We start from the raw sequence: 10,188 nt of genomic DNA, 5'->3' as shown, positions 1-10,188 counted from the left end.
GGGGTTTATAATTTGCTTTTATTATGAATATAAAATACACATACAACATAATATACATTTACACATTTACACTTTGCAGTCACTTTCATCTTTTTCCAGCAAATTCACTTCTGCATGGCCCAGCGGCCCGCACCTGCCACAACACGCCGCTTACACTCATGACATTCTCTTCACCTTGGTACAATGTGTGACTCGGTAAAAGATACCAGGCCCAGGCGTCAAACGGCTGGCTTTACTGTCCTTCTCACAGAATGCCTTTCATCCTGCAGTTTCCTTTCCTGTCGCTACATGCCCCCTGTTGCCTCAAACTTCAGCGTTAAAAATTCAGAAGAGGGCTGCAATAATCACTCTTGTCCTTTAAAAACACCTTGAAATATCTTCCATGAGCGAGGTGCACATGAGTAGGCATTGACAGCATTGCTCGTTAACATGGTTTAAGAATGATCTACAGGAAGTTTCTGGAGTGTTATGTACAAATTAAGCTCACCAAATGGATCATCATGAAGGATCTGAATACCAGTGGTATGGAAGCAAATAAATAAATAAATAAACAGGAATAAATAAAAATAAATAGAGTGAGTTTCGCTAAGGAAAATTTCCATACCTATATCCCTGTGCTTTCTTAAAACTTCATTAGGTGCAGCTTTACAACAGGTGGGTAGGAGCTGGATTTTATGACTAGTTACTCTTCTTTGGGGTCGTGTCTTCAAAATGCTGGTGAAGAACAACTGATGAGCTTGGCATTGTTTCCCTCAGAACGAGGCTATGCGAGAGGTTTTGTAGGAGTTCTCCTTGAGGCTGTCAAATATTGCTTTGGTTCCATTCTGCCAGTGTAGCACCAGATCCATTGGGGTCTTCCCAGCCTAATCAAAATACATGAGGAAATTTGACTTCCAGATGGGAGGCATCTATAAATTCTACACATCCTCTGTGGGCGTGTTTTTAATGAGGTAATGGATAGGTGTATGTTATTGAACTGTTTTATGCTTTCCACTATGACTGATTGGCAGTTTATATTCAAATCAGCCCTTCACTCTTTCTCACAGGAATGTGTTTGGCATTTCAGATTAGCAATATTTTTGTTTTTTGTGTGTGTTTTTCCCCTCTGTGGGACTATTCCAGGTATTGGTTTAAAAAAACCCCAGTCCCTAGACGGTAAATTGCAAGAGCATGCCAACTCATTTCAAAATTCAAAAAATGCCTCTATACATCTCCGGTATCCTGCAGAAGGGGCATGGGAAAATAGTGAACAAGAACCAGTTCCTATCAATTTGGAAAACGATTCCTGATTGATAAAAACTGATGGTAAAAGAGCTGCTTTGACACCTTGGCTGAAGTCCTCCGGTGCCGTACAGAACTCTTACTGCTCCAAGGTGTGGAGTTTTCACACTGGGATCTCCTGGGAAATTTCATTTTTCTTGGAGGAGACCAAAATTCTTTTACCTTATGCAGAGGTCTCAAGACATGTACAAAAATTAATCCGATGCCACCTCTCGATTCTTGTCTTTAAATAGGAGAAGTCTTATATTTTTCTACCCCTATTTGTTTAGAAGTCTCTTTAACTCAAACTGCAAACTGGCAGCTTTGAGATGCAAATCAGTTTAGAGACCTGTTTTGTTTGGGCCCAGAGGTGAGATTTTTTTTTAAGTTGGAATTAATTGTCAATAGTTGGAAATTAGGAGATTTCCCAAGTGAATTTGTGAACTCTCTGAAAAAAAATCAGAAGAGTTGGCCAGCCTGATATCTGTGGCTTCACAGAGCCACCACCTTTATAATCATGTGCACAGATCCCTGCAGCCACCATTTATGTAATTCAGGTGACCTGCCTGACCCCTGCACTTATTGCTTATTTGAATTAGTGGCCCTGTAACCTTTGTTTTGGAACTTCCCACCTCTACATCATGTTCCTCGAGAAACACTCATCACTACACATAATGACAGAATTTTGGACAACAATAGAATAATGTATTGTGTGTTTGTTTCCAATTCCCTTCAAGATGACGTTCAATGGCTAGTGGTCTTTTGGGGAACATCCAGCCATTGGGTCAATGTTTCAGGACCCTAATGCTGGGGTTTAACTGATATTCAAAGCCCCCAGCCTCATTGGTATATTTTGATCTGTTCTTCCATGAATTCCTTCAACTCCTCTCTATTAAAATGTATCTCCTGATTTCTGGCTACTTATACAGTCTCCCCAAATCTATATGCTATTTCTCTTTGCTGGTAGTGTCTCACTGCCTGAAAACAATTTTAATATTTTCTGCAGTTTCAGAGATTTCATTAAATCTACTCTTTTTCTGCTTATTTATTTCAATTATTAGATAAGGCCAATCCCTATATTAAGGATGAGAGGACCCTACTATTAACACTTTACCATCCAAGCAGCCTCTATTTATTGCTTCTATTCTTTGTTCCTATCACCAAGACAGTTTTGTGGGGCTTTTTATGATAAAATATTCCTCTAAGTCTCATAGTAACGCAATAAGGGGAAGAAATTATTCTCAATATAAGATGACTGGGGTTTTCTTTTCCTTCTTTGTAAAGTGATTCTCTACCAAACCTTTCAAATTATTTCTTCAGGAATTTATATCCATTCCTCCCAGTGATATTTTTAAAGCTTACATTAGATGATGTTTGCCTGGGAATTGGGACCATGAGGAAAAGTTGGCTCTATTCCCTGGCTTGCAGATGAAGCTAAATTAACACGTACTTGTAGAAGGGACTTATACGAGCATTTTCAGGGCCTAAATATAGGGAATTATTTTGAGGGATATGCAGATAAACCAGTGTGGAGAATGGATAGAAATTATCTCAAAAATATAGGCAAAAGCATGGCTGGCCCTGGAAGAAAGTGGTAGCATGTTATGCTGTTGTAAGGAGGGGAGGACTACTCAGAATTACTGGATTAGATATTGATTAATTTCAGTTCATTGGCTCTTGGCTGTATTGACCACTGTGGAATTGTATTACTTCAGAGATGGTGTCTTTCTTTATTCCTGACTACCCCGGCCTTGCTCAACCAGGGGTAGCCAGGGGAGATTGTGCTTGGGTTTGTGAAGGTGAACAATTTGACCATCTTATATTTTCAAGACCAAATTTTGAAAGAATCACCAGACACTGTACTGGCACTGAAGCTACAGCAGTCATGATGGCTTCACCCATCTCCGACCAGATGACTTGAGTCCTCGCCAAGGTTAGCAATGTCATTATAGGAATGGATGGACAGGTGCATTTAAAGCATCAAAAGAACTCCTCCAACCCTGAAATCCTACCACTGTGGGATTATTTTCAAGTGCATAAGATATGCTTTTGTTAATAAGAAAGCCCGCAAGCAGGGGCTGCTTGTTTTAGGTACTTACACAATTCTTGATGTTGAGGTCAGCCCCATACATAATCAGGAGTCTGATCATCTTGTAACGGTTCAGCCTCACTGCGTCATGCAGAGGGGTATCTCCTTCCTAGAGAAGCAGAGTCAACAGACTAAAGTTGGGCCTGAGACCAGGAAGTGGGTCCCACAAGTGTGTACTAGACTTGGGGAGTGATCCCAGATAAATGAGGCCTGGAGCTGGAGGGAGGCAGAACTTTGCCCAGGTACTCACTCGGTCTTTGGCATTGAGGTCCGCCTCACAGGCGATGAGATGCTCTGCGCACTCATAGTGGCCAGTCCTCACCGCCACGTGCAGCGCAGTGCTGAGCAACTGGGAAATTGAAGAGCACAACTGATGTACTGGGCTCAGGGACAGAGGCTGTCCCAGACCCCAAGGTGTGTGCAAGGGGGACAAGTGGCCACTATGGTGCCCCACACAGCATGAGCTTCCTGCTGACCCAAATGGCAAGGTGGCTTTGGGAGGGGGGAGGCCAAGGTGGGGAAGGTACTGGGGGCGGGGGGAGAAGGGACAAGAAGAGATATACCTTATCTCGAGCACTGATTTTTGCTCCTTTGTTCAGTAGCAATTTTAAGACATCCAGGTTTCCTCCACGGCTTGCCCAGTGGAGGGCTGTGGATTCAAGCTATACAGGAAGGGGAAAGCAGAGGAGTTAGTACTTGGTTTCCAGGGCCCTGGAACACCAGATTTGCTAGGGTATCCCCCTCCCAACTACAACTACATTTTTGAGAACTACCATTTATTGAGAATTTCTACATGCCAACAAGGTGTTATGCACCTCGGATGGATGGGCCCTCCTGGCAACACTGAAGCAGGTGTGAGTACGCTCATTTTGCAGATGGGAAAAACAAGTCTCCAAAATAGTCAAGTTTCTTGCCCTAGGAAGCACAGCTAGTAAGCATCAGAATAGATCTTCAAACCCACATCTGCCTGGAAATTTTAACCACTTTTGCCAAATCTACTCAGAAGTTCTAGACAAATGCATTTTAAAATCCTGGCAGAATAAAAGTAGTCCCTTCCAAAGGATTTTAATCTGGATCTGCCACCTCTTCCTGTGTCCCTGTTGTTTTCCCCTCCTCTCCTGCTGGTTCTCTGCTGTCATCTGTGCCAGCACAGCCTCTATGCCTCAAGGGCCGCCACTTGTGGTCACTGCACACTGCCCTTACTCCTTGGAGATGCCCTCTTTCCCACTCGGGCATATTCCTGGCCTTCCAAGTCACACACTCACAAATTTTAGTGTCTTTTCATGCAAGCTTTATTTATTTATTTTTTGTATTGTTTTCCTGTGTGTGTGTTTGTCTTTGGGGCCCAATTTTGTTCAAATTCTTTGGACTTTCCTAATATCCATCTTCTGCTTTATAAAGTCAAATTGAGCTGCATTTAAATAAGTAAAGCATTTTCCCAGCTCAGTCTTCAGTCCATAAAATATGCTGTATGCTGGTCTTTGCAGAGATCACAGTAGCTGAATTATTGAGGTCTGAATAGCGGCTACTTTCCATAGATGCAGTTCATTCCGTATGCAGGTTAGCCCCTGATCTCAGTGATGGCATCCATCAGAGAAGGTGAACAGCTAGAGAATTCTGACACACCCCTGGCAGCCAAGGGGCCACGAGCACGCTGCCGTGTATAATGGAAGGACAGGGATGCCGAGAGGCAAGTGCTGACCGATTACTTTTCAGTAATGCTACTGACTTGATACTGACCCAACTCTCTGATGAGGATATTGAATTCTGTGCAGCGGCTTTCACTTCCTCCTTTTCCCTGGAACACTCCTCTCCTTTTCAGTATGTATGGAAAATACTTTCCACCTGACCTAGTCCCATCTCCCAACTTCCCTTTGTATGGAGAAATGAGCTTTCGCCTCATTCTCTCAGATCAATTTTCAATCCAATCAGCCCCGTTTTTCATTGTAGGTTTTCTCAAGCTTCATATAGTCTCCTTATTTTGGCTCATTTCCAAACAAAGAAATATATTTACCATATCGCGGAATTCGATCTGGGCTCCAGCTTCCATTAACTTCTCCACAATTGCCAAATGTCCTTCTAAGCATGCTCTGTGAAGAGCTGTCCGTTTATACTGTCAGAATAGAGATTTAAAAAAAGAGAGAGAAATGCATATAAAAATGAGCATAAATCCCTTTTAAGAGGTATGAAGCTGAGGACCCTGATGACCTAAGTGATAGAAACTTGAGTGCTTCTTTTTAAATTAGAAATGTCAAATTTCCTAAAATTGCAGAACTGGAACAAAGATTGTGCAGCTGAGGCTTGAGTTTCCTGCAGGTACATCTTTAAATGCTCAGAGGTCTCCATGGAGGAATGTGAACTCAAAGCTCACAATTGCCTCAACACTGACATTTCCCTTTCTTGAATTCTGTGCCTTCGTTGTTTGTGTTGAATTGGCCATGCAGATCAGATGGCTTTCTTCCACCTGGGACTGTTGCTAGGTTGAATATCAAAAAGTATTCAATTCTTTTTTAAGAGAATGGGGGACTCGTTTTTAGTTCACCTTCAGAAATGATTCTCCATTCAGTTTGGGAAGGCGAGGTGGGGGGATACAAAAAGGATTCATGTTTCTGGTAAGAAGGCTTCATATGAATAGATTAATAATAGACTATTTGACCAAGAACAATTATTGGTCTTATTCACTCCAGTGCCCTCTATTTGCAGACAAGGAAATGGAGGTCTAAAAAATGCAAATTAGCTGCTAAAAATCAAATACCCAAGTAGTGATAGAGTCAGCATTTGAACTCCAGTCCACAGATTCCGTGTGTTGCACTGATGTGTTTGGGTCCAGTCAAGGATGTTGCTATTGAGGCACCTGGGTGACTCAGTCAGTTAAGTGGTTAAGCGTCTGCCTTCAGCTCAGGTGATGATCCCAGGGTCCTGAGATCTAGCCCAGAGTGGGGCTCCCTGCTTATCAGGGAGTCTGCTTCTCCCTCTGCCTTTGCAGATCCCTCTGCTTGTGCTCTCTCTCTCTCTCTCTCAAAAATAAATAAATAAAATCTTTATTTTATAAAAGGATGCTATTTTGTATCTCTCCAAAAGGGACTTGTTGGTCCTGCTTTATTAAAAGTCTATCCTAAGAATATAAAAAGTTAAAGACAAACTGAAAAATCCAGCTGGAAGAATATGCAACCCATAGCACTAATCCAGCCTCTTTTTTCTGCACTATCCTAATATGCTACTGGCATATGTGGCAACAGCTGGAGAAACTGTTTCAGGTGGATTGCTTTTTGGCACCAAGTTAGCAAGACTGAAGTTAAGCATAAGAAACACAAAATTAATGAGCTGGATTTTGCAGTGCTTTGTAGAAGCCTTACCTCATCACAGACATCTGGATTGTTCTTGTCTGACAAGAATTTTTCTACTACTGGCAGTTTATTCTCCAGGGCAGCCTTCAGGAACCTAGGTACATCCACAGGTTCTGTCTAAAGCCAAAGAATAGTGCAGGAGTTATCGTGAGTTTTCCAATATTCGATCAAACCCTCTACAGATATTTATTCCCTGGTAGCACAATGCTGGACATGTAATACTACAAAAGCAAACAGTCCTTACAATGATTTCAGGTTCAGGTTCCTTTACAACTGGAACTTTAGTTTTCCTGTATTTTTTCCTTTTCTTTAGTTGAATGATTACTTCAAGGTCTTCTAGATTTTCAAGCTTTGATCTTTGTTCTAGTTTTTTCTTCTTGAGCTAAAAAAGAAATCCATATTTCAAAATATGGTGACAGGCATTCCGGTTGTGTCTAAACAAAATCTGCAAGGTCTGAGATAAGTATGTGAACAGTTGGAGCAAAAAAGTAAAAAAAAACAACAACAACAACAAAAACAAAAAACCCAACCAACCCTTTAAAACTAATCTTTGACTCTGACTCAGTCACTTCTTGATCAAGTATTCGGGGGTCTAATTTTTCAGCTAATTGCCTTCATCTCCACTTCTCTTGCTTGTAGCATCAGCTTTTGGAGATAGGATCTCTGTAAGTAATGATCATGTAATCACTTCCATACATTTCCATAAATGAACCCCAAATTTAGGTTGAATTTTTTATTTAACTCAGAAGAATCCAACAATAAGCATTAAGCTCCAAAATACCAATGCCAAACTCTTTCAGGCAGCCTACAAAGCAGGGCCCATGAAACAGACTTTCTGAGACTCCTGCTAATGCATCCTTTATCTGTGATTAAAATAAGTAATGAAAATGCACATGGCACCATGGAATTTATCAACACAGATAGTGAACACAGCCAAACAATGATTCTGGGACCACAGGCCATGTTATTGAGAAAAAGAGATCTCATCTCTCTTGCTTGAGATTGACTAGATGGTGCATGACATCAGAAATTCACTAGTTATGTTTCTCTTTCCAAATCTTTAAATCAGAACATAGTTGTAGAACATTCAATCATTGGTTCAGAATCCAGAGGTCATAGTCTTGCTAAAGAATTAGTTCCTACTACTTGTCCTATAGAAGTTGCCTCTCCAATGGGTTTGAATTTGGCAAATAAACATCTTTGGAATGGTTGCATTTATTTCATTTATCTCTTTTATCCTTCCTGCCTGGCACCTATTTTCTCCTACCCCATCCACGACTTCCCACTAGTGGATTCCATGGAAGGTCCTTACCTCTGCCTCTCGCTCTTTCTCAATTTTCCACTGCTGCTCCCCCAGGATCAAGGAGTGGGCTGGAAGTGTCTTCAGGTCCTCTTGCTTCTCTAAAGTAACAGCAGCTTCATACTGCCCATCTCTGAAATCCTCAGGTAGGAACTCCCCAGTATCCCCACTGCCATTCTTCTTCCCTGTGACCTAGGAGGAAAGAATATTGTAGGATCAGAAGTTGCAGGGCCTGTCTTGGAATCATTCTCCTCAGAGGATGCTGCAGAAGGCCTTGGTCCTCCTTGCCTGAGGACAGCCATCTCTGTGCGCTGTGTTCTCAGATCTCAGGCTGGGACACACCGCTGTAGTATTCCAGAATTACCATCAGATGATTGTCCTACCCTCCTGGTAAAGCAAGGCTTAGGTTAGGTTGATACATTTAAATGCACTTTTAATCCATTTAAACACATTTCACCTAGGAAAACTGCAACCCCTCCATGATTGTTTTAAATTCTTCCATTTCAGGTATTGTTAATGGCTCTTAGACTTGAGTTGTAAAGTTTCCAGACATATATTCTTGCAATAAAACTTCTTCCCTAAGGCATCCTCATAACTACATGTGAATCCATGCTTTAGTAAGAAAACCAAAGAAGAAGATAATAAATAGGAAATATATAGAGAATTCATTACTGCTAGCTTCGTTTTTCCAATTTCACTTATTTCATCACTTAGGCCAACCATGTTCCATAGATGACATCAGAGTACCTATGCATTATGCCTAAAAAAGGACATTTCAATTTTCAAATAAAAATCAAGACTAAACCAGTTTTCACCATGAAACAAAAATGTGTCTTACGTACCAGCTCTTCTACCTTCATCACCATCATGTCGGCCTGAGGTTCGGTTCGTCTGTGTGTTTTCTCCTGTGGATTGAATCCCTTGAATCAGCCCTGCTGAGCCCCTCCACACCGGTCAGCTTATATAGCTAGGGCTGGGTGAGATAATCTTCCAACCTGGGAACCCAAGTAACACCCCTGCCCCCACCCGTGGCCAACTCAGAGGCAGGTGAATTTTCATTCCAGACTCAGTGTCTGGGAAGCAGAAGAGGGAGGAGATGACAAGTAACCCCACTGAATATGTGAATCAGGAAGAAATGTGAGAGGGCCATTCCTTTGGCAGTGACCACACCGCTCAGCAATGCAAGTCATCCTATTTATCGAGAAGCCAGGGTACAGCTGTCTGTAGATATTGCACCACAGCGCTGCTCCTTTTCCTTCTTTGTCAGCTTTCATATGACTAACCCTATCAAGAAAATGTAAATGCCCTGCATATCACACTGCCAGTAATATCTTGCTGATAACCAGACTTATCGACACTTCACTTGGGGGAAGTGTTGCTTCAGGACATCCTATTCTCATGGGTAAACAGTCTGAGAGGAAAGGATCCGGGTCCTAATGGCCCTTGTCTATATCTGTTTGGAATTCTCTGGAGTGATGTCTGGGACTAAAAAGGCCCCATGACATGCCACCTTACCATCATTATAAGAAATTAAAAGCATTCAGTAATACGCTTTTATTTTATGGTGTCACTGGCCATAATTAGCACATTACATACTTACTGTCATCTAAAACGGCGTACTTACTGGAGGCTTTTTGATTCAAATGGTCCCCAGAAAGATCATAGGAGATCAGTTACTAGCAATAGCATCATGTTGATTGGGTCACGGAGCCTAAGTTCTCAGATACTATTGGTAAAACACTCACCTGTGGGAGCTTGTCAAAAATACAGATCCCCAAGCCCCACTCTAGGGTGGTGGGTTCTAGGAATCTGTATTTTTTCAAAGAACTCACATAATTCTGATGCATCAAGGCTTGAGACACATTGCTTGAGGGGCAGAGAGCTTTGCCCTGTGGAGGAGTAAAGAATACTCCTGCTTATAGTTTCTCATTCTGAAGCATTAAATTATGTAAACATATTTAGGTCTTTTTACAGTTCAGGAAGAGGCTGGGATTGTACCTTCAAAGCCACTTAAAACCTTAGTTTTTCTCAGTAAGAGAAACAGGGGGAAGAAGGAGAGAAAGGGAGTAATAATGGAGGGAAGTGTTAGGATATTATGTTGACCTTTCTATATCTGTAACCCCTCAGACTTACCTGCTCCACAAACACGGCTACCATCCTTCTCTCCTTGAACGGATCAACCTATGGACATT

General features: G+C 41.8%; 1 protein-coding gene across 1 annotated transcript; it reads right to left on the bottom strand.

Moving 5' to 3' along the window:
* ANKRD1 (ankyrin repeat domain 1) lies at positions 1 to 9,152 on the bottom strand. The gene is made up of 9 exons (XM_041729286.1): positions 8,839 to 9,152; positions 8,009 to 8,188; positions 6,941 to 7,078; positions 6,706 to 6,813; positions 5,364 to 5,462; positions 3,913 to 4,011; positions 3,600 to 3,698; positions 3,360 to 3,458; positions 1 to 863 (listed from the first exon to the last, which is right to left on the bottom strand). Exons 1-9 carry the CDS (start codon positions 8,863 to 8,865, stop codon positions 753 to 755), a joined length of 960 nt encoding a protein of 319 aa, XP_041585220.1. The 5' UTR covers positions 8,866 to 9,152; the 3' UTR covers positions 1 to 752.
* Between the last annotated feature and the right edge of the window lie 1,036 nt (positions 9,153 to 10,188).

The sequence above is a fragment of the Vulpes lagopus genome, chromosome 2 (assembly GCF_018345385.1).
Source record: "Vulpes lagopus strain Blue_001 chromosome 2, ASM1834538v1, whole genome shotgun sequence".
Taxonomy (NCBI): Eukaryota; Metazoa; Chordata; class Mammalia; order Carnivora; family Canidae; genus Vulpes; species Vulpes lagopus.
Note: the sequence above shows the minus strand (reverse complement) of the source record. Positions and strands in the feature narration are given on the sequence as shown.

What these genes read in the sequence shown, in the direction of transcription:
- ANKRD1 (XM_041729286.1), bottom strand. Translation starts at nt 8,865, where the DNA reads ATGATGGTGATGAAGGTAGAAGAGCTG. An exon ending in AGATCGAATTCCGCGATATG is followed by an intron (nt 4,012 to 5,363) that starts GTAAATATATTT and finishes CTTCCTGTATAG; the next exon opens with CTTGAATCCACAGCCCTCCA. An exon ending in AAATCAGTGCTCGAGATAAG is followed by an intron (nt 3,699 to 3,912) that starts GTATATCTCTTC and finishes TCAATTTCCCAG; the next exon opens with TTGCTCAGCACTGCGCTGCA.